The sequence below is a fragment of the Bos taurus genome, chromosome 7 (genome assembly GCF_002263795.3).
Source record: "Bos taurus isolate L1 Dominette 01449 registration number 42190680 breed Hereford chromosome 7, ARS-UCD2.0, whole genome shotgun sequence".
Lineage (NCBI taxonomy): Eukaryota > Metazoa > Chordata > Mammalia > Artiodactyla > Bovidae > Bos > Bos taurus.
This window is the reverse complement of record NC_037334.1, coordinates 72,337,644-72,364,650: the sequence shown is the minus strand read 5'-3', so window position 1 is coordinate 72,364,650 and position 27,007 is coordinate 72,337,644. Positions and strand designations below refer to the sequence as shown.

Below are 27,007 nucleotides of genomic sequence, written 5' to 3'. Positions count from 1 at the left end.
GGTTTTCCTGAAAGGGAGTAGAAAGAAATGACAGTTTCTATGGAGACGGTATTCTATTTCCTTTATTTTTGTTTCTTCATCTGTAAAATGGGTATGAGTAATGTAGGTAGACAACTACATAGGGTGAAGGCCATTTCCTCAAGCAAATCCAATCAAAATAAATGGAAAAGGCAAAATGAATAAGAAATTGATGAGTTTTATTGAAAATCTTTCCTTGATCTAGTAAAACGTTTGGGGAATGGATAGGAACGTGGTCAGTGGATTTTTTCTTTAATTTGGGGCTGATGAAAAACCTTTTGTTGTTGCCTTTGTTGTTTTGAGTTTTGTTCCCCAAAACATCTATAGGGAACAAATACCTTACAAAACATATTAGTAGCCTTTCCTGCAGTAGTTGGTAAGCTGCAGATAATGAAAACGACTGATACTGAGTGACTGGTGATATTTCTGAACCTGATTCCCAGACAGCAAACAGAGGAATAGATGGTCTGGAGCAAATGTTGTAGTAACAGACCAACAGTTTTTATTTTGATAAAAGTAGGTCTTATTAGTATCTATTAAAAAAATAATGTCTCAAGCCCTAATATCAATGTTTTAGCACAAAGCCAAAGGTGATTAAGCTTTTTAAAAGTGAGCTGACTTAAAATATACTGCATTTAATAAAACAAATAATATTAGGGTACAGCAAAAATTGGAAATGCTTGCAATTTGGGGAAAACTGAGGTAATTAAATGATTTAAAGACACATTAACCCTAGACTATTTCTTCTATGGTGGTTATTGTTTAACTCGGTGTCTGACAGGAAATTGTTTTTGTGAGTTTATACTATTTGTCCTCAGGGTGGAGTGCTTTAAAAACCCACCAAACTTTCTTACATTCTAATTAATTCTAATGTCAGGATAGTGTACTATTTATCAAGAATCTAAGTGTAGATTAAATTTAGTTTTATAGGATTCCCCACCTCCCCTGGCCCTGACCAACTGATACACTTTGTAGAGAACAGTACATGAAGGGAAAATAATTCTCTAGTAACCAGTTTTACCGTTTATAGTCCCACTTGGGTCTTCTTTCCATTTTTAAATTCAACATGTTTTCTCTAGGTGCAGGAAGCTTGCATGTGTGACTTCTTGCTAAGCTGCTCACTTACTTCCAGACACTTACACATGTATTTACACACATATAACACACACTCACTATTTCATCCAGTTACCTGTAATCCCCTAATCTCAGCTCAGTGAATTCTACCTGCTCAGGGACAAGGTCATATCCCTCTGTCTTGCAGTCACACAGTACCCTCTTCTCTTTTGTGGCCCTTATCCTGATTGGTGAATATGTACCTATTTCTATCAGTGTGTGCTTAAAATCTCTCAGCTAAAGTTTAGGAATTCCCCTAAGTCAATTAAGAATATGTTCATGATATTAGAGATAGGAACAATTTCTTAAACAGAATGCAAAAAGCAGAAACCATGAAATAAAAACTAATTAATGGGTTATTAAAAATAAATAAATTTTAAAAATAATAGTAAAATAAAATCTCTCAGCCTCACTAGAATGCAAGCTCCAAGAGGAAAGGGATAGATGTCTAGGTTTTACTCACCTGGTACAAAACGAAAAGTTTAATAAGTGGTTTTTTTGTTTGCTTGTTTCAATGAATAACTGTTTGAAAAGTAAAAGTGTTAATCTTAAGCTCAGTCGTGCCGGGCTCTTTGCAACCCATGGCTTTTATTTAATTGACCCCTATAATAAAAATGGAATTTGCTAAAGATGGGGTTTAGTTGAGTTCATTAAAATGTAAAAGAAAAGAACTAGAATTAATTGAAAATGTGAGCCAGGCAGGACGGAGTAAATTTGGGAATAAGAACAAAATTTGTTAACAAACTGTAATTAACCCAGTATTTTAGACCCATGATCCACCATAGAAGAATGGTCCCTCCACACACCCCCATCTAGAGGAAATCCTGCGCAGTGGAAAAGTGATATTAATACCCGAGAGGATTACTGCTACAAGCAGAGGTGACTGGAGTGTTAATTAGCAAAATCAAATAATCCCCAAGTTTATTGTTAGTGGGAGGTGCCATGTTGAAAAATTAGAATGAGAGGAAGACTTTACAATTAGAAGGACCTTGGAGAGTTGCTTCAGATATGCCCCTCCCTTTCTGAAAGCAATTAAAACCACACCTCAGATAAAAGGATTACACAATCCCCCTTTGTTTCCTGTTCTACTTTTGCAAGGAAGTAACTTATCAGGAGCAAGGGGGAAGCAGTGGGTCAAGGAGTTTGTCCATCTTGCCCCTCCAGCCCATTGCTTTGCGCTTCCAGCAGAGCACGGCCTGGGGCCCACAGCTCTGGTCCTTGGGTCCCTGCCTGACAGTCTCCAGGGCTTCTTCCCCTCAGCATCATAAATAGCCTTAATAGGCCACCTGGCCCTTGTCATCTCTACACGCTCTCCTTTTGCTACCTCTATGGGAGAGTCCTGTGAATTTTGTTTCTAGAACCAGTTCTACCTGGAACACCCTCTTACAACCTTCTACCTAGCTAATGGTGTCTATATACATATACACATAGATACACACTTTACACACAAACATATTTTATTTCTTTAAAAAAAACACAAAACTTTATTTTGTATGGAGTATAGCTGATTAACAGTTAACCTCCCACCCGCTTCCTCTGATTGACCTGGGCGGGTGGAGACAGGACTCTCATCCCTCCAGCCATCCAGCACCTCCGGGCCTGTTTACATTTCCTCCCTGTGACTCTCCGCCTGTGCCAGCAGCCTGGAGAGCTTAGAAGCTGACCTCTGGGGTCACTGCAGTTGGTAGTCAGAGAAGACAGTCTGAGGACTCTTCCCCAAAGGATGTTCCCCCCCACCCCCCACCAACTTAAACTTTTTATTTTGTGTTAGGGTATAGCTGATTAACAATGTTGTGACAGTTTCAAGTGAACGGCAAAGGGACTCAGCTATACGTGTGCATGTATCCATTCTCTCCCAAATCCTACTCCCATCCAGGCTGCCACATAACACTGAGAAGAGTTTCCTGTGCTGTACAGTAGGTCCTTGTTGGTTATCCATTTTAAATATAGTAGTTAAGCCTATTGTTTTCTGAATCATTGCAATGTCTTGCCCCTTTACCCATAACTACTTTAGGATGGATTTCCTACAAACAAGAACAATTTCTTATATAAGTGCCATATATTTATCATCATCAGGAGAGTTAACATTATTAAAATCCTGTTTCTAATCCGCACTTCATGTTTAAATTTTCCCCATTGTCCAGTAATGTCTTTTATACCTCTTTGATCTCCCCCTGTCCAGGAGCCAATCCAGGATCTCACATTACATTTTAACCTTCTTTAATCAGAAACTGTTCCTCTGCTTTTCTTTGACCTTTGACATTTGAAAAACCTAAGCCAGTTATTTTGTAGACTAGCCCTCAGTTTGAGATTTTTCATTGTTTCCCTGTGTTTTCCACAGAAGCGATGTCCTTCTCAGTATATTGTGTCAAGGGGCTTAAGATATCAAATTATCCCCAAATAGGTGATGTTTGCTTTGATCTCTTGGAGAAGCTGGTGTCTGCCATATTTCTCCACTACAAAGTGCTTCTCTTTTTTAAAACCATTGTAATTAATAATTTGAAGGAAAAAGACTTTGAAGCTATGTGGATATTCAGCTCCTCATCAAGCTTTCATCTACTAATTTGACATCCATTTTATATCTGTTTTATTTTTATGGACGCTTAGTTAACATTGTTAATAAAGAAGAAAAGGAACGTGATATGATAAATGGACTTTCTAAATTACCTTACCTAAAATACCTGCATCTCCCATATCAATCCAATCTTCCTTTATGAAGATCTTATCACATAAAACTGAGAGATGTCTCATATGTATGGCATTAGCCAAGGCAAGATTTCTCATTTGCATTTTCTATTCTATTCATGAATGATCTTTTCATTTCCTTTTCTTTTACAATCATAATATTTTATAAAAAAGAATCTGTGAAAAGGACATTTATTTTAATAATGAGGAAAAAGATATATATTATTATTTCAGTCTTACCAGCTGTCAAAATATTGCTTTTGGTCACATCATGATGGGCATCAGTAATTGCATTTACTTTTTCATGCTTGATACAAGGGCTCACTTAAGTCTCCGAAGAGCTTCTTGCAGCCTTGGGGTCTATGAATTGGAAATCATTTGGATTGATTAAAGTCATGAGGAGAATTAGGATAAGGGTCAGATCATAGGAGCATCAGGAAGATAAAATATTACCATTTAAACGAGAAATGGAACTTTTTCTCCTTTAGTGAATCCCACTTTCAATGACAGATGGAGTTGGTCACTGTAAGATTAATAATACCTGACATTCACTCATCCATTTATTCAAAAGAAAATCATTCTGCAAGCCTACTAGGTGAGAAGAAAACTCTGTACAACTTCTAACCTTATAAATTATGTATTTGAATAGATTCTTCTGGATCTCTAAGCAAAATATGACCAAAAGGAACCTTGGAAGCTTTATTATAGGTTCTATTAACATGTTATTGACTGGGGGATTTTTGCAGAAATTAACACCTATGGCTAGTGATTTGTTATGTAAGTGAATATTGAAAAGTCTCTGGTCAATAATGTTTAGGTAAAAAAGATGTATTAATATGTCTCTAGTCAATAAGTTGTTAGAAGAGCTCAGAACCTGGAATACCCTAGAAAAATCAGCCTGCTTCCTCCATCTCAGACTAAGCACTCAATTTCAGAAACCACCAAATGAAAAGGAGAGAAGGAAAACCCCCGCCCCCGACAACCAAATCAGAAAAACCCTGTGTGTTCATAGAAGCACATTTAGTGAAGTCCGCTCACCTCAGGCCCAAATTTCCTAGAAATAAACTTTCTCCTTTGTTTCACCAATTACTCTCATGTGAGGTTCTGACCACAGATGAGGTTCTCTGAAATATCATCAGTATCAGAAATTTTAGAGAGAGAGAAAACCTGAAGAATAAATATCTTTCCCCTTAAGATACATCTCCACTTACTTCACATACTGTCCAATTTGTTCCTCACAAAAAGCTTGTGAAAAAAGTTGAGTAAGACTGCTGCTGCTGCTAAGTTGCTTCAGTCGTGTCCGACTCTGTGCGACCCCAGAGACAGCAGCCCACCAGGCTCCCCCATTCCTGAGATTCTCCAGGCAAGAACACTGGAGTGGGTTGCCATTTCCTTCTCCAATGCATGAAAGTGAAAAGTGAAAGTGAAGTCGCTCAGTCATGTCTGACTCTTCGAGACCCCATGGACTTCAGCCCACCAGGCTCCTCTGTCCATGGGATTTTCCAGGCAAGAGTACTGGAGTGGTGTGCCATTGCCTTCTCCAAAGCATGAAATGAAAAGTGAAAGTGAAGTCACCAGTCGTGTCCGACTCTTAACGACCCCATGGATTACAGCCCACCAGGCTCCTCTGTCCATGGGATTCTCCAGGCAAGAACACTGGAGTGGGTTGCCATTTCCTTCTCCAATGCATGAAAGTGAAAAGTGAAAGTGAAGTCGCTCAGCCGTGTCTGACTCTTAGGGACCCCATGGACTGCAGCCTACCAGGCTCCTCCACCCATGGGATTTTCCAGGCAAGACTAGATCTCCTCATATTCTGGTGAGAAAACTGAACACCAGAGAGATGAAGGGACAGTTTGGAGTCAGGGATGAATCACAGCTAGAATTCTGATCCCTGGGGCCATAGCCCTCATGGCTATGCTTTTGCCCCAGTGAGTATACTTACTCCCCATACCACCCACCAGCTTCAGTGCTTTCATAGTACTTTTATTTATGTGATTTTTAAAAATTATATTTTTCTATTTGGCTGTGATGGGTCTTTGTTACTGCTCGCAGGCTTTCTCTAGTTGTAGCAAGCAGGGGTTCCTCCTCTAGTTGTGGTGTGCAGGCTTATCACTGCAGTGGCTTTCCTTGCTTCGGAGTGCAGGCTGAGTAGTTGTGGGGCATAGGCTTAGTTGTTCCCCAGCATGTGGAATCTTCCTGGACAAGGGATCGAACCTGTGTCCCCTGCATTGACAGGTGGATTCTTAACCACTGGACTACCAGGGAAGTCACTATTTATGTGATTGTTAGCTTAATGTCTCTCACTCTATCATATAAGGATTATAGGGATTAAACCTATTTTTCTCACCTTCTGTTCCACAGCCTACCATGGATGGTTTTGGATGGACACATGGATAGGCCAATATCCCACCTGTTTCTCTTAACCATAGCCATGTGTTAAGCTGACACAATACATATTTCTCCTGACCACGGTAACCTCCTGTGTCCTTTTTCAGATCGGAGCTTGCTATGAGACATGGCCCTCTCAGTGGACTCGTCTTGGCACCGGTGGCAGAGGCGAGTCAGAGACGGCTGCCCCCAGTCTCCGTCGGAAGCCACGCCGCTGCTGCTCGCAGAGAAGGAGACGCGGAACTACAATCCCGCGCAGCAGCGGGTCGTGTTCCCCAACAATCACGCGTTCCACCAGGACTGGGCAAAGTTCTCCAGGCGATACCCCAGCAACAGAATCTGCACAACCAAGTACACCCTCTTCACCTTCCTGCCCCGGAATCTCCTAGAGCAGTTTCACAGGTACACGACCGCCTGGCTGAACGCTGTGTGCTTTAACCATGCGTTTGCCACTTGGATGAATTCAGAAATGCTGCTTTCTGGGCTACCTTTCATTTAGTATCCAAATGCATGTACCTTGGGAAGCTTTGTCATTCGTTCATTTGCTCATTCAATATTTATCAGATTCTACTCGGTGTTAGGTCTTGTGTTGTGTATTAGAGATAGATGAGGGAGAAAAAAAGAAAGACGAATTGTCCTGACTATGTTGGCTAATGAAGGAAACCAGATGTTAATTTTAGGAATTATATGCTTGCTAAGTCACTTCAGTCATGTCTCTTTGTGACCCTGTGGACTGTAGCCCGCCAGGCTCCTCTGTCCATGGGATTCTCCAGGCAAGAGTACTGGAGTGAGTTGCCATTTCCTACCCTGGTGGATCTTCCCAACCCAGGGATTGAACCTATGTCTCTTGTGTCTCCTGTATTGGCAGTCAGGTTCTTTACCACTAGCGCTGCCTGGGAAGCCCAGAAGTTATATAAATTGGTGTAAGCTGTAATTCACATAGGTACTTCCAAGGAGAGGTATGTGTTGTTGTTAGAATGAACACAAGAGAAATCAGGCCTAGTTAGGAAAGTCAAGAAAGACTTCCAGGAGGAAGGGACAGTGGAAGTCTAACCTGAAAGAAAAGAATGCATTAACCAGGTGGAAAGAGGCAGAGAGAAGTCAGAAAAGGGAGCCAGAAGAATGTTCTTTCAGGCAGACCCTTATGTGTGAAGGCAATGTGGCAAGAAGGAGCAAGATGTACCTTGGAAAGCTTAAAACTTGCAAGTCATTGTTTTGAGATAATATAGGCAAAATTATATTTTAATTATAAAGCAAAGTATGCATCCAGACATTATCCTAAATTTTGTAATTATTAGCACCTACCATTTATCGAGCAACTACTATACTCTGGAACCCTCTATTGCATACATAGTAAATACCATCCCATGTAATAAGTATAGAAAACCTTTAAAGTATGTAGTACTATCTTCATTTTAGATGGATTTGACTTCAAAGCCCTTACCGTGACGTTCAAGGTGACACTGAAAGAGAATGTCATATTAGTTAGTAAGAGCTAGTAGTAGGGAGGAGAAGGCAATGGCAACCCCACTCCAGTACTCTTGCCTGGAAAATCCCATGGACAGAGGAGCCTGGTGGGCTGCAGTCCATGGGGTCGCTAAGAGTCAGATACGACTGAGCGACTTCACTTTCACTTTTCACTTTCATGCATTGGAGAAGGAAATGGCAACCCACTCCAGGATTCTTAGCTGGAGAATCCCAGGGATGGGGGAGCCTGGTGGGCTGCCGTCTATGGGGTTGCACAGATTTGGACATGACTGAAGTGACTTAGCAGCAATAGTGGGGAAGAAATAGTGTGTCAACTATATTTTTCTTCTCCATAGTTTTCACTCACACCTTTCTTGCCCCCTCCAGATGGGCTAACCTCTATTTCCTGTTCCTGGTGATTCTGAACTGGATTCCCACCTTGGAAGTCTTCCACAGGGAAATCACCATGTTACCATTGGCCATTGTCCTGTTCATCATCATGGTCAAAGATGGCATGGAGGACTTTAGGAGATACCGCTTTGATAGACAGATTAACTGCTCCAACATCCAGATATACGAACGGTAAGAGCAAGTATTCCTCTGTTTTCTCTGTGGATTGTGTAAACTTATTAGCATCCTCAAAAAGTTGGTCTCTCTTCTCACTTTTTTTTTCAATTCACTTAATTCAATGATACTCAACCAGGGCAATTTTCCCATGAAAGGAACTTCTGAACTGTTTTAGAGACATTTTTGGTTGCCATATTGGGAAGGAAGGTCCTACTGGAATGTGGTGGCTAAAACCAAGGATGATGCTAAACATTTTACAATATACAGGAAAACCTCCCACAACAAAGATTATGATCCTGTCCAAAATGTCACTAGTGCTGAGGTTTAGAAACCTTAATTTAACTCATGTGAACACCATATTAGGGCTTCCCTGGTAGTTCAGATGGTAAAGCGTCTGCCTACAATGAGGGAGACCTGGGTTTGATCCCCGAGTCAGGAAGATCCCCTGGAGAAGGAAATGGCAACCCACTCCAGTATTCTTGCCTGGAAAATCCAACAGACTGAGGAGCCTGGTAGGCCACAGTCCATGGGGTCGCAAAGAGTCAGACACGACTGAGCAATTTCACTTTCTTTCTAAACGCCATATTATTAAACCTAGGATGTTACATTATTAAGAGGAGGATAGAAAGCTCAAGACTTAAACTCTAGGAATTTCCACTGTGGGCCAGAAGCTAAGACGCCACGCTCCCAATGCAAAGGACCCAGGTTCAATCCCTGGTCAGGGAAGTAAATCCCACATTCTGCAACTGAAGATCTTGCATGCCACATTTGAAAGTCCCACATGTTATATGAAGATCTCAAGTGCCCCAACTAAGACCTGGCACAGCCAAATAGTAGACAGAGAGATAGATAGTTGTTTTTTTTTTTCCTTTAAGAATTAAACTCTGAAATTGACTGACTCATCTCAGGAGACCAACTTCAGGAACAGCTCTTTGAAGACTCGTGGGCAATGTCTCCAAACCAGAAAATATATACCATTTTTAGAGCATCTGTGGCTCTTGGCTGTAAATCCTTGCCTTTAGAACTTAACCAGGTAGGTTTTAGGACCCAGAGTTGGCACACCTGTTCTGGGTTGCCTGGGGTGGAAAAGGAAGCTACCTGTAAATGACGTCTGCATTCCAACAGGTGGAGTCTCAACAAGTAGAAGGAAGTGACCAGTGGATACACACCTGTTCTCTGCAAGCTCTTTCCTTGACATCCTTGTCCCTTAGTGTTTATATACTGGCTTTTTATTTTTAGTTTTCCTTTTGAAAACAGAGAGAAATTTTCAGCCAAGAAGGCAAATCAAAGATGTCATCACTTGCTGGCAGCTGAACAATGGAAATGATCAGAAAAGAACTTCTTTTATGGGAAACTCGAGTGTCCTGCTATAAGAGTTAGAGACAGGATTGAGCAGAGATGAGAAAGGAAGGCAAGAAAAGGCGGAAAAGGAAAGAAGACAAGAAACGAGTGGTGGTTTCCAACCTGCCCTTTGAAAGATGGGCCCACAAAGAGAACCCCAACAGACATTATCATGGGAATCAAATCAAGACCAGCAAGTACACTGTGTTGTCCTTTATACCCAAGAACATCTTTGAGCAGCTGCACCGGTTTGCCAACTTCTATTTTGTGGGCATCGTGGTTCTGAATTTTATCCCCGTGGTCAATGCATTCCAGCCAGAGGTGAGCGTGATACCAATCTGTATCATCCTGGCAGTCACTGCCATCAAGGATGCTTGGGAAGACCTCCGGAGGTACAAATCTGATAAAGTGATCAATAGCCGAGAGTGCCTCGTCTATAGCAGGTAAAGCCGAACACCCGGGGAAGTCTTGACCCCAGCTCTGATCTTTCTGTGGCTGCTGCCACTGCAGCAGCTGTTTATGAAAGGATGGGGTAGGGAGATAGCATTATTTTATTGTAGTGAAGATGTTTGATTCTCCACAATGGGGAATATATAAATATATATATATATATATATATATATATATATACACACACACACACCAGTAGTAGCATTTTATAGGCAAATTTTAAATGGACACAAATTTTTAAAAATAATGAAAGCTATGTTTTGCTTAGGGATACTATTATATATATACCGTATATATTATATATAAATATATATATAAATATACATATATATATATAAAGCAGAAAACAAAAGAAATTGAGATTTGAGTCCATCATTTATTAAAACTAGGAGATCTTTATTTATGTGACATTTCCTTTGCTGTGTAAATGTGTTAGATGTTTAAGAATTTTGCATAAATTCACATTCATTTTGGTTGAGTGTGGCCATAAGCATGTTGGAGCATGTTTAGAGACCCTCAGAGAAAAGCGGCATCACTGTTTTTCAGGGGAGTGGTGGGCACTGTATTAGAGAATCAGCCCCGGACACACTGCCCACACTGAACTCTGTCTCCATCAGTCATTAATTCTGTGTGACCTTAGGCAAGGGACCTAACCTCTCTGAGACTCATTTTGTCATCTGTAAAATTGGAACACTTCCTGAGGTGGTCGTGAGAGTTGAGTGTAATAATCCTTGGAAAGTACTTAGCACTGCTCCTGTTGTATGATAGTCAGTATACAAGCCATCGTGGCCTTATTTTTAGAATGTAAAACTCATATTAGCTTCCTCAAGACTCTCTCTCCAATGTCCCAACCCAGACAAAAACGGCTCACCACTTGTCTTGCCATGCTATAAAACACAATTTTATATATGCTGTTGTTTTAGAAATACTCCACTGAGTCAATAACCAGAGTGGGTTGTTGGGAAAAGAACATGCTCCCAGTCAGTAAGGGAAGATAGTCGAGTTATCACGTATCTCAACTTTATGACAATTCCTATAGCCTAGAAAGAAGCAAGGGAATGGAGTCTGGGCTTGCTGTGAGATTTCAGTGACAAAGGGTGCTTTCTGGTCTGGCAATGAGACGCCTTAGATGAGTCAGTCAATTGCAGCAGGTGAGGGCTTGACTTCCTGCCAAGTAAGAAAAAAGTCCATCTCTCTTGAGAAGCACCGTCACTCTGACTTGTTCCCTCTCATTCCATGGATGCCAGTTTAGCAGAAGTTGGTACTGTCACTCTGGTCCTTCTTGGGGTGAAAGGAGCTTGCTCCAGGGTGTGCCTTGCCACTGTTCAGGAGCTGCTGCTTTCTAAGAAGCCCTCTTCCCTGGGGAAAAACATGTTACTTATCGACTTAGAGCTGGCTGATGAGACCGTTTAACAGCCAGACTCCACTCAGAAAGTTGTAGCCTGGGGAAGCTTCTCAGGAGATCATGTAATGCAGGGGACTCAGCGGGCCCTCGGGCACCCCGAAGAGAACCCATACCCTCCCCTCAGTGAAAGATGAGCTTCTGGTCCCTGTGCCCGCAGGTCCACAATTGCATACCTAAAAATATTAACCTGAAGCCTTGATGTTCTCACCCCTCCTCCCTGGCTAGATCTAACTGTTGAATGTGGTTAGCACACTGCATACCTAGAGTTAAGACTGAATCATTCCTCAGCTTTGGATAAGGTCATTATTAAGAGAGAAAAAATAGTTGTTGGAGTGTGTCACTTTTCCCAAAGAGACTGTTTTTTTAAAGAAAGCCTTGTTTGTCTTGTCACCATTCACCCCTCACCCCCGGCCCATTACCTTTGGTTTTGTGCTTTTTTTTTTTTTTTCTGTCTTTCTCCTTTGTTTCCTTTACTGTTTTTCCCATAGAAGATGCCCTGCGAAGCTGGTTCCTGTGAAGCAGGGACACGTGTGGACCTCAGTCAGCTTGGTCCTGCTCTCCCTGCTCTGTTCAGAGCATCCCATAAAAATGGGCCTGTTCTGGGGTAATTTCAGGGTCAGTCAGACTGACCTGTGCTGGGTGCTGGCCTGACACAGGCCAGGATGTTGTCATTCTGCTCTCAAAATAACTTCCAGAAGAACAGCAATAAATGATAAATTGGTGATAACAATCCAGAGAAAAAGACATTTATTCCCAGGCCACTGGTAGAGAGGGACATAAAGGTTTTTCTTTTGTTTTTTTAAACCTATAATATCATTTTATTTTTTTTCTTAATAATATAATTTCAGAGATATCTTCTCAAAATTGTTATACATCAATGTTTAGTAATAATAATGGGTTTGATCATTCTTAGTTATTTTGGTGAATCATCACTTAACCCAGAGAGTATTTGAAAACCAGAATCTAAGTTCAATTTATTTCAATACTTGATTATCATAGTTGTCAGGACTTAAAAATTATTTTGGGAATGCTTATATCATGCTATATGTACTGGGGAGGACTTACAAATTCTTTTTTCAACTGCTGCTACTGCTGCTAAGTCGATTCAGTCGTGTCCGACTCTGTGCGACCCCATAGACGGCAGCCCACCAGGCTCCCCCGTCCCTGGGATTCTCCAGGCAAGAACACTGGATCGGGTTGCCATTTCCTTCTCCGATGCATGAAAGTGAAAAGTGAAAGTGAAGTCGCTCAGTCGTGTCCGACTCTTAGCAACCCCATGGACTGCAGCCTACCAGGCTCCTCCATCCATGGGATTTGCCAGGCAAGAGTACTGGAGTAGGGTGCCATTGCCTTATCTGATGTTTTTCAACTGAACTGTAGTTAATTTACAGTGTGTTAGTTTCAAGTATACAGCAAAATGATTCAATTATATATATCTATATATTCTTTTTCAGATTCTTTTCCATTTATAGGTTATTACAAGATGTTGAGTATAGTTACCTCTCTTATATAGTAGGTTCTTATTGTTTACATAAGGGGGTTTTGTGGTAGTGTTTCCCAAAGTGTGTTCAGTGGAATGATAGTGACAAGAGATGGTCTCTGGGGAAAAAAAAAAAATTCATGAACAGAGACATGTGCACTGGCCCTCCTAGACCCATGGTTCATGAAAGATTAAGAAAAGATTACAACAAACCTGTTCATCTTTGGTTAACTCGGTGTTGTCCCAAACTTGTAAAATCTTGGAAAGATTTTATAGTATCTCAATTTGGGAAATTTTAATTTTTCCAGTATTATGAAGTAATTGACTGTAAGAACCAGGCAAGTGATTGAATTAAATAGACTGGATATAAAAAGGAAAGCAGTATTATTGACGTACTGATTGATGGCAACTGACACTTGACATCAATGCCGGGATGCAATAGGGAGTGGCGGGAACTGTGGCAAACTGAGAGACAGGGGCATGCATTCATCTTAGGGGACAGAACTGGCCACTGAGCTCTGGCTGGTTACCACGTGGGAAAACAGGCCTAATGTTGCTAGAGTGTCTGAATTTTATTAGGGGAGCTAGAAATTAATGGCACCCCACTCCAGTACTCTTGCCTGGAAAATCCCATGGACGGAGGAGCTTGGTGGTAGGCTGCAGTCCCTGGGGTCGCTAAGAGTCGGACACGACTGAGCGACTTCACTGTCACTTTTCACTTGCATGCGTTGGAGAAGGAAATGGCAACCCACTCCAGTGTTCTTGCCTGGAGAATCCCAGGGATGGGGGAGCCTGGTGGGCTGCCGTCTCTGGGGTCGCACAGAGTCAGACACGACTGAAGCGACTTGGCAGCAGAAATTAATAGTTTTATTTGAAATAGCCTGATTTTTTTTTTGGAATGGGGGCTGTCCTGTGACTTTGTCGCTTTGTGCTAAGTCTTTATTGCTTTACATAGGCTTTCTCTAGTTGTGCGAAGCAGGGACTACTCTTCATTTTGATGTATGGGCTTCTCATTGTCGTGGCTTCTCCTGTTGCAACGCACAGTTTCTAGGGGCACAGCCTTCAGGAGTTGCAGCCCACAGGCTCAGTAGTACTGGCTCTGGGCCCTAGAGCATGTGGACTTCAGTAGCTGTGGCGCACAGGCTCAGTATTTGTGGCTTGTGAGCCCTAGAGCACACAAGCTTCAGTAGCTGTGGCTGACAGACTTAGCTGCTTCTTGGCATGTGGGATCTTCCCTGACCAGGGACTGAACCTGTGTCCCCTGCACTGGCAGGTAGATTCTTATCCACTATGCCTCCAGGCAAGTCCTGAAATGACCTGATTTGTAAGTGTTGACAACTGATACATTTTTAAACACTTCAGACCTATTTTATTTGACCTAAAATTCTTACTTTGCCTTTGAGCCCCCTAATTTGTAACTTCCACTTTATGATATCATAGGAAGTTGGAATCACTGCAAAAGAATAATTAGATTCTCCTTTTGAGATTTATCTTCAGGGAGGGAACATCTCTGTAGAGAGGTGGTATGAACTTGAAGCAAGAACGCAGGCCTTGGTGTCAGAAGGCCTGTACTCTAGGCCCAGAGCTGTCTCTAACTACTAGTGGTAGCTTAGAAAAGTCCTTGAAATCTTTGGGTCTCAGCTTCTACTTTTGTAAAACCCGGAAGTCAGACTAGATCTTGTCCTGTGGGATGAACTTCGAAAGAACAGAACCCACAGCCAATTAAATCTGGAAAATAGTAACTACTTTATAAATCTCTTGAGTCAAACAAATGAACGTTCATAATAAGGATTCTGGGAGAACCTTCAGTAAGGAACTATCCGACTTTATTGAACTGTTGTGTCAGTTGAGATACTCTTTACCGCAAGAAGTGGAAACCTCAACTCAAACAATTTCAAACAATGAAGAGATTTTGTTTAAGTCACTACAGATGTCCTGAGGTGGGCAGGTGATCAGGCATAGTTCAGTCAGTCAGTCGGTGGTGTACTAGCTGCAGCACTTAGCTGTCCTTTTCACTGGGTCCCCCTCTATGCCATCTTTACCCTCAAGCAGATTTCTCTCATGGAGAAGGCAATGGCACCCCACTCCAGTACTCTTGCCTGGAAAATCCCATGGACAGAGGAGCCTGGTGGGCTGTAGTCCCTGGGGTCGCTGAGGGTCAGACACGACTGAGCAACTTCACTTTCACTTTTCACTTTCATGCATAGGAAAAGGAAACGGCAGCCCACTCCAGGGTTCTTGCCTGGAGAATCCCAGGGAAGGGGGAGCCAGGTGGGCTGCCGTCTATGGGGTCGCACAGAGTCAGACACAACTAAAGCGACTTAGCAGCAGCAGCAGCAGCAGCAGATTTCCCTCATGATACTGAAATGACTGCAGCAGCTCCAGCCCTCACATCTACATAAAATAACCCACAAAGGGAGAAACAAAAGGACTTTTGGAGGCATTCTCAGAAGGTTCAGGAAGTTTACTCCCCAGATCTTCTTTACCTCTTAGTACCTCCTAGAACCCCAGTGGGTCACATGCCCATCCCTTAACCAATCCTTGTGAGCAGGAGCTGAGATTATTCTAATTAGGTTACACCTGAGTCACAGAGCCCAGGAAGAAGGTTCACCTCCCTGAAAGCATATGGGCTTCCCAGGGAAGGCGACAAATCCTAATGAAAACATGAGTTATTTCCAGGAGAAGGAGGAGCAGATGTTGGAGAGGCCGCCTCCATGTCCTCAATACCGTCACCTTAAAATATTTCTGAACTTCAAGTCCTTGTGAATTATTTCCCACATATTAACAGGAACAGACACACTTTGGAACATTCTGTAATATAAATCTCTAAAGTTCTTCCAACCCTGAAGTGGATGAATTCTATGAAAGACCCCAGAATAGCGAGCCAGAAAATGTTAGATAAACAACTGATGGTGAGGAGCATTCACTTCTACCATTGATGGTATATGACAGAATTTCAGGCAAAGAATACAAGATCTGAGAGGACATGTTTTTTTTTCTGAGAAGCCCTATAAAAGTTTATATCTCAAGCACTAGTTCTATCCATTTTGTCTCCACACATTTGAGAAACCGATGTCAAATGTCTTCATTTTTGTGTAGTTGAATACTAGGACCTTTAGAATGTTGCTCCCCCTAATCCCATGCATCATCCAGCCTAGACTTATTTATACTGTGAGAAAATCTTTTTGCAAACAGCAGAATCCTTGTTAACAGAATTACAATCCTGTTAGAGCATTTTCTTTTCATATAGCCACTGTGCTTGTGGTCTTAAGGTGACCCATTAATCAGATTTACGGAATGACTTCAAGGAGAGATTAGCTTCAGAATTGTATTAGCTTAGTTTCTCCCAGGGCTCAATTTAATGAATCTAGAAACCATACCCAGCAAGAGATTTGTAATTTTCCATCGAGCTTAATACATTTTTATTGGTATTCAGAAAACAGGCAATAAGGAAGCAGAAGTGAGAAGCAAAAAAATCCGTGAAGGTTTCTGTCACCATATTGTAATGCAGTAAAAGCCTTTCAGTGTTTCCGCAGCCAAGCACACACTTATACATCTGTTCAGCAGGTCTCAAGTAGGGACCAAGTGCATGTGCGTGAACATGAAGACCCTTTGAGCCTCGAAGGGCTCTCGGTCCATAGATCATGAGGAACTGGTAAACAACTACAGTGTCCCCTGCCTGTGGATGGCGGGTCACAGTCATGCATGGGCTGCAGTGACACATCTGCCTGCCAAAAATATCAGAACCAGCCAAGGGAAGCCTTCCCTGAAGAGGTGACATTTCAGGACGTCACTGAAGGATGAGCAACTTTCAAACAGGCAGAGAAAACACGTCAACTCACAGCCTGACATGTCACCCAAAGGTTGTACATGTGACTTATTCTGGTACCAAAAGACCAGGATCAAGAGATGTCAGGAGCTTAGGTGAGAAATGGTTTCAATTAGAAAGTTTCATTTCATTTTATTGGCCACATTCGAGCAAGCTCCATGAGTTGGTGATGGACAGGGAAGCCTGGCGTGCTGCAGTTCATGGGGTCGCAAAGAGTCAGACACGACTGAGCAACTGAGCTGAACTGGCCATGCTGCGCAGCTTTCGGAATCTTAATTCCCTGACCAGAGATCAAACCTGGGCCCAGAATAGTGAAAGCTCTGAGTCCTAACCACTGGACTGCCAAAGAATTCCCTGAAAACTTTTAAATTCTGACTTTTTACCAAAACTTGGAGATGCTCTTTTCTGTCAGTTTTATGTCTTTTATGTCTTTTCTGTCAGTTGGCTGCTGTAACATAAAAAGAATTCCCAGTGCTACAGGATTGTGGCCAGTCTTCTGACAGCATGGTCATGAAGGCTCCCAGCCATGGCGAGCTCTGCTGGAGAAGGCAGATGCCTGGCCTGCAACCTGGCTTTATTTGTATGTCAGTTTCCTTCCATGCTGGAGGCCCCTGGAAACCCAGAGAGTTGAGGAAACCAGAGATCCTGATCCTGGGTCTGTCACTATTAACTCCATGACCTAAACGAAGCCACTTAGTCAGTCGTGGCCCCATTTGTCTCATCTCCAGTGATCATAGTCCCTCTACGGTACATTTTGTGAAAAGATGACATGTGAGAGAGCTTGAAAGTAGCAGAGCTATAAAAACAACCAGATGGTGCAGTTCCAGAGGAGGGCGCATGAAGTGGCCTCCACAAGATGTTTAAAATGTGACGTCTTACTGGACACTTGGAGTCAAGGACTTCGGTGTCACACCTGGGCTTGTTTCAGAACTGCCACTTCCTAAATGCGTGAACATTTGTAGTTACTTGATCCTTGCAGCCTCCATTTCATTTTCTGTAACATGGGACCAGTATTAGCACCTGTCTCCCAGGGTCATGTGGATTGAATGAAATAATCCCTATAAACTGTTAACTCAATGCCTGCACTATAATTAGCACTACATTATTATTTTTTTTCCCAGTCACTTCAATTCTAATTTTTTCAAAGCCAGGTCCAACCTGAACCTTCATTTTCCTTGCTACATTCTCCACCCATACAACTGAGGAATTGCCTGTTTTATTGGCGTAGGTCACAGGCATTCACTGAATCACATTTTCCATTGGGTTTCCATTTCCCAAACCCTTTCCATAGCACTCCTGAGTACACGCAGGCTGAGATTTAGATAATACAAGGGATTTAGGTGGCTTCATCTGTCCTAGAGCCCAGGCCAATTATCCCAACCCAACTTCTAACACATGGTATTCTACATTAGAATATCATATTTGTGTGGCTCTTAATATTAATAGCTATTTGATCCCCATGCTATTATTATTTTCCTCCATATACCATCCCTCTGGTAAACCCAAAGGTGATGGAATGATGGACAGGGTAGAACTGAGCCTTTACCAGGGCCATCCGAACATCAAAATACACTCATAAATTCTTCACCCGAAAGCTACTTTCCTGGGTTTGCTGTAAGTGTTGTATGAAGTAATGCGTGTAAAATGCTTAGTATAGTGGCTGGCATTCAGTAGCCATCAGCAAATGTTGGCTAAGATATTACTAAGGATAGTTCTATAAGCTTGATAGCCAGGAGTCACCATAAGCTTGATCCAAGTGAAGTGACAGTCAGTCAGTCGTGTCCAACTCATTGCTACCCCATGGACTGTATAGAATTATCCAGGCCAGAATACTGGAGTAGGTAGCTGTTCCCTTCTCCGGGGGATGTTCCCAACCCAGGGATAAAACCCAGGTCTCTCACATTTCAGGCAGATTCTCTACCAGCTGAGCCACCAGAGAAGCCCAGGGGAGTAAGAAAGATAGACCATTGGCTGGGGATTTGAACTGCATGGAAGACAAACTCTTTATCATAGCTTGAATCCAACAAAACAAAATAGGTCTGGGGAAGAATCTGAAAAATGCACATAACCGAGAAACATAGTGTCATTGGAGGCATGACTATTAAACGTGCCACTGGCTGGAGTTGACAGACCAGCAGACCGCTGCATCCACCCTGAGGCTCTTTGCTCTGCATTTGGCACCAGCCAAATAGACGCCCTCTCTCCTCTCTGAAGCATTGCTTTTGCAAGGGCTCACCCCACTCCCACAGCCTCACCCTGCACTCACAGCAGGCCATACACTATTTGGGCCAATTCAGCTTATCATGTCAGGTTTGAATGCATCAGGTTCTCCCCCAAACTCAATCGGTAGAAGAATCATAAAACAAGAATCCCGGTGTCCCCAGACCTCTGGACTCCTGTCAACAGGCATGATTTTTTTCTGAGCGGATGACGATTTATAGCCTCTGGCTCGCCATGATGGAGCTCACAATTCCAAAAGCTGAGGCTCCTGTTTTCAACCCCTGTTCTTAGTTTCATTTATGTCACCAGATGCTGAGGCTTCATCTGCTCTGTATTCACTCTCCAACAGAACCAGGAAACCACGTGGAGCTGGAAAGCCCCCACAGCTGTCATTCCTGTGTCCTGGTAGATGTACTGTGTGACCTTACACAAGTTGGATAACCTTTCTGGGCCTAAGTTTCCTCATCTATGAAACAGAGATAGCAGTAATAATACAATAAAAGTAGGCAGTTAAATGGTAATATAGGTTAAGTGCCATAGGCCTTAGTCTTTTAGGAAACCAACAAATTGTCTTTCAGAGTGGCTGTTCCATTGTACCATTCAAAATGCCTGTACCATTCCTACAAACAATGTATGAGAGTGCCTGTTGCTCAGCTTCCTCTCCTGTTTTTATTTAAAAACAAAAACAAAAAAACTCTTCTTTTGGGGCTTGGGGAAAATGTTTGGATTTTTAAAGTTTCTTTAAATGTGTTTGCACATTATGTGTCTGAACCAAATTCATGAAATGTAATCACAGACATAAAGTGGGCATCCCAGTAGCATGAAGAAGAAAATGCTGTGTTGTTAGTGTTCGGGATTTGTGTATTTAAATAGGGATGTATGATATCTCATTTTAACTTGCATTTTTCTGATGACATATGATGGGGAGCTCTTTGCCTGCTTATTTGACATCTGTATATCTTCTTTGTTGAGGTGTCTGTTTAGGTCTCTTGTCCATTTTTTAGTGGGGTTTTTTGTTCTTATTGTTGAGTTTTAAGAGCTTTCCTGGTGGCTCAGATGGTAAAGAATCCACCTGCAATGCAGGAGACCCGGGTTTGATCCCTGGAGAAGGGAATGGTTACCCACTCCAGTATTCTTGCCTAGAGAATCCCATGGACAGAGGAGCCTGGTGGGCTACAGTCCATGGAGGTTGCAAAGAGTCAGACACAACTGAGTGACTAACGCTTAACAGTTCTTGTATGTTTCAGATAACAACCCTTTATCAGATGTGTCTTTTGCAAAACACATATTTTGTCCCAGATAGTGGCTTGTGTTCTCATTCTCTTACCATCATTTTTCACAGAAATTTTTGATTTTAATAAAATCCCACTTATCAATTACTTCTTTCATGAATAGTGCCTATGGTGTTTACCTGAAAAGTCATTGTCATACCAAAGGTCATCTAGGTTTTCTGCTATGTTGTCTTAAAGTTTTATAGTTCTGCACCTTATATTTAGGCCTGTGATCCATTTTGAGTTGATTTTTGTGAAGAGTATAAGATCTGTGTCTGGATTCTATTCTTTTCTTTTTTGTCATTTGAATGTCCACTTGTTCCAGCACCATTTGTTGAAAAGATTATCTTTGCTCAGTTGTATGCCTTTGCTCCTTTGTCAAAGGTCAGTTGACTATAATTATATGAATCTATTTCTGGGCTATCTATTCTGTTCTATTGATCTATTATTCTGTTCTTAATCAACACTGCACTGTCTTGATTACTGTAGCTTTATAGTAAGTCTTAAAGCTAGTTGGCCTTTTTTGGCTCTTTATATAAACTTTAGAACTATTCATAGTTTTTCAACATCCTCAAAAACTTGGTGGGAAGCCCTGATTTTAAGGATATATATTTCTGAGAATTTGCCCAGTAACCAGCATTCAGAGTCCTTAGTCTTCCATAGGCTGAATTTGGCCCTTGTTTTGGGGCTTGGGGAAAATGTTTGGATTTTTAAAGTTTCTTTAAGTGTGTTTGGACATTATGTGTCTGAACCCAACTCATGAAATGTAATTACAGACATAAAGTGGGCATCCCAGTAACATGAAGAAGAAAATGCTGGGGCAGCAGTGGTGGTTAGCCCTCCCCCTAACATTGACAATCCTTGTCATCAGCAGCATAAAAGCAGCTTGTATTTAGTGAGTCCTTATTCAGTGCAGAACCTAGCTCTCAGTCCCTTACATGGGTCATGTCACCAATCCTTTTAAAAACCCTCTGAGGCAAATACAAGTATTACCTTCAACTGAAGGTAGTCTCTGAAAGATTAAGTTACTTCCCCAAGGTCACTCAGGTAGTAGTGGTAAAGTTGAGATTCAAGCCCACTCTTAGTCCCTATACTGCACTCACTCTCACTGGCTTCCCCTTTCACCCTGGGGTAATGACACAGACCCTTTGGGGCGTGACATGCCAGCTTCTTGAAGGACAGTCCAGGTCAGCTCATCCTATACCGGCTGGAAATCCTACAGACAACTAAGCTTCCTGATAAATCCCCTCTACTCTAGTTCCTTAAAACATAAGACCTTCATGTGTGTGCATGCTAAGTTGCGTCGGTCATGTCCAACTCTTTGCGACCCCAGCAGGCTCTTCTGTCCATGAGATTCTCCAGGCATGAATACTGGAGTGGGTTGTCATGCCCTCCTCCAGGGGATCTTCCTGACTCAGGGATCGAACCCACGTCTCTTATATCTCCTGCATTGGCAGGTGGGTTCTTTACCACTAGTGCCACCTGGGGAACCCCAAACCCACATAGTACTTGAGAAATGGGACCTTAAACACCCTTCCCTCCTCCATTCCCCACTTTTCACCTGCTTCCCCACAGGATCTAGTTGTTTACAAACCTCTCATGCTGTTTATTTACCTCTTAATAAGCCCTAGCTCCTCTCAGAAAGCCATTTAGCACTGCATCACTTAATTTCTCCCCGAGGCAGAATCTGCCAGATGGAGTCTTTGTCCCCAGCCATGTTGATTTGTCTTATTTTTAAGCAGCAGTGAACATGCCACGAAACTAAAATAGCAATCAGTTCCCAGGTGTGGACTCACTGAGCATGTGGGAAACCATCAGGAGCGTGTGGACGTGTCCACCCGGGGCATCTGTTCCAAATGGGCTGGATTAACCAGGGAATGACTCCCGCAGGTGGCTCCCAGCCAGCTGCTGGCCACATCTGGGCATCCCTTAGTGCAGAAGCACATCACTTTTCTGCCTCAGTGGGATTCAGCCACTCAGCACCTCCTGGGGCTGGATCCCAGGGCTGTGCACCCTTGTCTTTTCCACAGTTATATTTCTAACAGTTGAGGAGACAGAGTGGGTCCCCAGGGGATCAGAAAATCAGCACAGGATAACCCTGTGCAAGAAGGAAATGTCTCCAATGTCACTTTTTCTCATCCCAAATTCCTATAAAATCTAACTCCATTTCTGTAACATTACTTTGTTTGGGTCAATCAATATAAATGTAATTCAAATTCTATACCAGCTAAATTACTAAATTATGTCCCCCCCCCCAAAAAAAAAAAATTTAAACACCCTCTCCTGAATCTGTTGCTTCCATAGCTTCTGTGCTCCTGGACACATGACAGGATATATGCTTGCAGGTGTATGAGCCTCTGTTTGAGCAGCATGACCTGGAGGTGGGCAATCTCTGTTTGGGGGAGGGTAAGCCTACAACAGGGACTCAGAGTGTTCTTCAGCACTGCATGTCATCTTAAGGAAGAGAAGATTGCATCTAAAGGAAAGACAGGTGATTGTTACCAGGACAGCAGTACTGGACAGGACCTCCCTGGGATCCAAGGAATGATGGAATGAAGTTAGAGACCAGCCTGATGTGTAGCTTCTTGTGTGGTTCCATTGATCTTGCGATACCTATCATCACCATGGGAATTGACAAGACAACACTCCAGCCTAACTCACAGAAGTGACTCCTCATAATTATCTATATAGATATAGATATTTATGTTTCATAATTCATCTGCATGACTTCTATCTTCCATTCTCTTAATTACTCACAACTCATAATAAGTAATGCGTGCGTGCTCAGTTGTGTCCAACTCTCTGCGACCCTATGGACTGTAGCTCTCTGTACAGGCTTCTCTGTACATGGGGTTTTCCAGGCAAGAACACTGGAGTGGGTTTCCATTTCCTCCTCCAGTAATAAACAGTGGAGTCCTTTATGAGAAGGAAGAAGAATGAGATTCAATATTGATGGGTGGAGGTGTGTTGGTCTGCCTTTGGTATGTCTATGTATACGGCACTCCCAACTAGCTTTTGCAAACTTCTTGAACCATCATTCTCTGAAAGTATTGGCAGTTAGAATATTGCTCAGAGTCAGTGCTGTTCTCATGAAACCCCATCTCAAGTACCAAGCAGAGTGCTGAGGTCACCTTTGGGACTGGGCCATTCCCAAAGGACAGAAGTCAAAGGCGGGAAGTGGAGAAGAATATAGACAAGTTGAATGACAATCCTTTGGAACAATTTTGCTGTACTATTCAAGAATCTTTTTTTTTTTAAGTGCCCTCTCACAAAGGGGGAAAAAACAATAGAGAAAGCCTCCCTCCTTCACCACATAAGATCCTTTTCCCATGGAAAGTATCTGCGATTCCAATTTCTTTAAGTAGCCTTATATTTGGACATTTAACAGGTGTTCCCAAGGCTGCTCTAAAGAAAGTTTTCCTGAATCAGGATATAAGTGTTTCTCTGAAATGGCAGTGAGAAACAAATCTGGGAAAACTATCTCTATTCTTCATGGTAAAAAAATTTAAAAATAACATAGAGAAGCAGGAGAGCATAAAACAAGCTGAGGGAACGAAAAGGGCTTAGAACCCTACTTTTTCCATTAAAAGAATTACTGAAATGCTACAGATGCACTGCCCTCAAAATGCTCAGAAGTGGTCTCCATTGGGACGATATTGCCCACCGATTAGTTTAACCAGTGGCTGCTGCACTGTGGGCACTTCTGAAGAATTCTATGGGTCTTGAGAGTTTTAAGACTGCTCCCTAATTGCAATTCCTGATTATTTTATAGACTCCGATCAGATCTTCTCTTGGATGGCCTTCCAAAAGGCTTCCAAAGGATATACATCTATTTTAGGAAAGTGGGGGGAATCCTTCACATGGGTCTTTTATGACAAGGAAAATCCAGTCTTAGGAGGGCTTGCTCAGGGTTTTCTAGAGTGCCCCAAAGAAAGGAGAAAGCTCAAACCTTTATCTTCAGTCTGAGGAGAAAAGTTACATTCCAGTCACGTCTCTCTGTCTGCAGAAGAGTGGTCCTGTCTTGCTCAGGGCAGCTCCTATTTCTATAGAAACAGAACCAACAGCATGCCCAGAGGGGCTCAGCATCCATGGAGAAAAATAGCAAAGGAGAGCTGCCTTTCCAGGCCTGGCTGGGCTCAGAGGTGTTCACCTGAAAGCCAGCTGGGCCTAATTCAAAAGAACCACATCTGGAATATAGGTTTGGTCCCAAATCTTACATGTAAAGAGATTTCCAAACAGTCTTAAAAGAGCCCTCACTTCTAGACAGATCTGGAAACTATGCCACCCATAATAATTGAAAGCACTTATAAAGTTCAATTTGACTTGGCAAATCCAAAAGGCTTCAGAGCATGCCTGATGAATACTTCAAAATATTTCTTAAATGGTAGGAGATGGAATAAATCAGATTGCCTGGGAGAACAGAATGAGTTCAATATTTGGTTAATCAGAAGGAAGAATTTATAAAAATGAGGGCTCTTGGAAATGAAATGTATTGCCTTGGGGAATAACGAGTCTTTTTGCTGGGGGTATAATAGCTGATGCTGCCATTTCACTGGAGAAGAAAGAGGGGAATGTCTTCGAGGAGGTAGGATACCTGTGCAGCAGTGAAAACTGGGTTTGGGGTCAAGGTGGACCCAGACTCAGGGTCCAGCTCTGTTTTTGTAAAACTTTGGGAAATTTCTTCTAAACCCTCCATTCCCTCTTTGTGAAATGGGTATAATAATATCTTCTTCAGTAGATTATTATGTAAGCAAATGAAGTATTAATTTATACCAGTGCTTGGCATGGTAGAAATGCTAGATTCACAGTTGTTGCTGCCCCGATCACTGTGTAAGCTCTGATAAACTGGATGGGGAGAGCAAGTGCATCATTTCTCAGACTTATTTAGCCCTCTGACTCTGTGATCAGTGTGGGGCCCATCCTGTCAATGTTCCTGGTGCCGTCTCCCTAATTCCCTGTTTCCTGTTTCAGCACCCTTCAGATCTTCCTAGACAGTGGGCTATATTCTCACCTTTCCGATGCCACTCTCCACCTAAAACCAGAAGCCATATGTCCTATTCTCCAGTCTTTTATGGCCCTGCTTTCCTCAGTGATAACTGGGTATTCTGGGAAGTGAAGTTTATAAAGAATATGATGTTAATATGAATATATGGTCACCTTCTCCTTTAAATTTTTTCTCCTGCCAGGATGCAAGGGCTGAGCACAGCAACCAGTCAAGAGCCAGCAGTCAGTCAAAACTCCACACGGTCATCAGGAGAGATCTTTACTAGTGGGATACTATAGATTATGCTTAGCTTTTCTAGAGATGATGCTAGTGGTCATTTGGGGCACATATAATATGGAGCAGTCTTGTGACAAGTTGATTGGGGGATATTAGGTACAGGGAGGGGGACTTTTTCCATTCATTCATTTATGTTCTGAGAACCTTAACATACGCTCTGACCCCTGTCTTTCTCCCACCCCAGGAAAGAGCAGAGCTACGTGCAGAAGTGCTGGAAGGATGTACATGTGGGGGACTTCATCCAGATGCAGTGCAACGAGATCATCCCAGCCGATATACTCCTCCTCTTCTCCTCGGACCCCAGTGGGGTCTGCCATCTGGAAACTGCCAACTTGGATGGAGAGACCAACCTCAAACAGAGGCGGGTTGTGAAGGGCTTCTCACAGCAGGTAGGGCTCTTTCTAAGATAAGGTCTTTAACTGGAGGGCCAGGGGAAGATGTCAGCCAACACTACTTGGAAATTGGATTCAATCTGGTGGGTAGAGGAGAAGGTAGTAGATGCTCCTTTCCCAAGCATTTTGTTGTTGTTGTTTTCAGTCACTGATTCATGCCCGATTCTTTCTGACCCCATGGTCTACAGCACGCCAGGGTCCACACCAGGATTCGTATCCTTCAGAGTTTGCTCAAATTCATGTCCATTGAGTTGGTGATGCCATCCCACTATCTCATCCTCTCTCAGCCCCTTCTCCTCCTGCCCTCAATCTTTCCCAGCATCAAAGTCTTTTCCAATGAGTCAGTGCTTCGCATCAGGTGGCCAAAGTATTGGAGCTTCGGCATCAGTCCTTACAATGAATATTCAGGGTTGATTTCCTTTAGGATTGACTGGTTTCATCTCCTTGCTATCCACGGGACTCTCAAGAGTCTTCTTCAGCACCATGGTTGACAGTATCAACCCTTTGGCGCTCAGCCTTCTTTATGGTCCAACTCTGACATCCATACATGACTACTGGAAAAACCATAGCTTTGACTATATGGACTTTGGTTGGCAAAGTGATGTCTCTGTATTTTAGTACTCTGTCTAGGTTTGTCATAGCTTTTCTTCCAAGGAGCAAGTGTCTTTTAATTTCAACGCTGCAGTCACACAGTCTTTCCAGCAACTCTCTAAGATAAATATCATCCCCTTCTCACAGATGGGGAAACTGAGGCTTGGGAAAGTAAATAACTTGCTGAAACCCTCAGAGCCCTTAAAAGGGGACCCGTGTGTTTAGTTGAAGAAACTGCTCTTTGCTCTAAACCAAGGAGTCTAGTATCTGCTCAGTTACTTTTGAGACCAGCCCACTTTTCTGTGCTTATCCAATCCCCACTCATTCTGTCCAGATCAGCTCCAGCCATTTCTCCCTCTATGAATTTTTTCTAGTGTTCCTTTGATACCAGCATAAAAGCAGCAAGGTATCATGAATCATTTTTTCATTTTGTATGTCTTACCTTCATGACAGTACTGAAATCTCCTTAAGAACAGGGAATGATCATCAACATTTTCATTTAATTTAAT

The 27,007-nt window shown here is 42.5% G+C and overlaps 1 protein-coding gene and 1 long non-coding RNA gene across 3 annotated transcripts in view; one reads left to right on the top strand and one right to left on the bottom strand.

Annotated features, from left to right (window-relative positions):
* ATP10B (ATPase phospholipid transporting 10B (putative)) overlaps positions 1-27,007 on the top strand; it is a 316,602-nt gene that overhangs the window by 170,253 nt on the left and 119,342 nt on the right. The window contains exons 2-4 of one of the 2 annotated variants that reach the window (XM_024995294.2): positions 6,312-6,606; positions 8,059-8,253; positions 25,700-25,904. In XM_024995294.2, coding sequence (XP_024851062.1) covers positions 6,332-6,606; positions 8,059-8,253; positions 25,700-25,904 — 675 coding nt within the window. In that variant the 5' untranslated portion in view covers positions 6,312-6,331. Of the gene's footprint in view, positions 1-6,311; positions 6,607-8,058; positions 8,254-9,366; positions 10,023-25,699; positions 25,905-27,007 lie in introns of those variants that run through there. The other variant, XM_015472347.3, reaches the window with a different exon arrangement.
* On the bottom strand, positions 3,995-6,400 carry LOC132345786 (uncharacterized). The gene is made up of 2 exons (XR_009495339.1): positions 6,164-6,400; positions 3,995-4,176 (listed from the first exon to the last, which is right to left on the bottom strand). It is a non-coding gene; the product is annotated as an uncharacterized lncRNA (long non-coding RNA).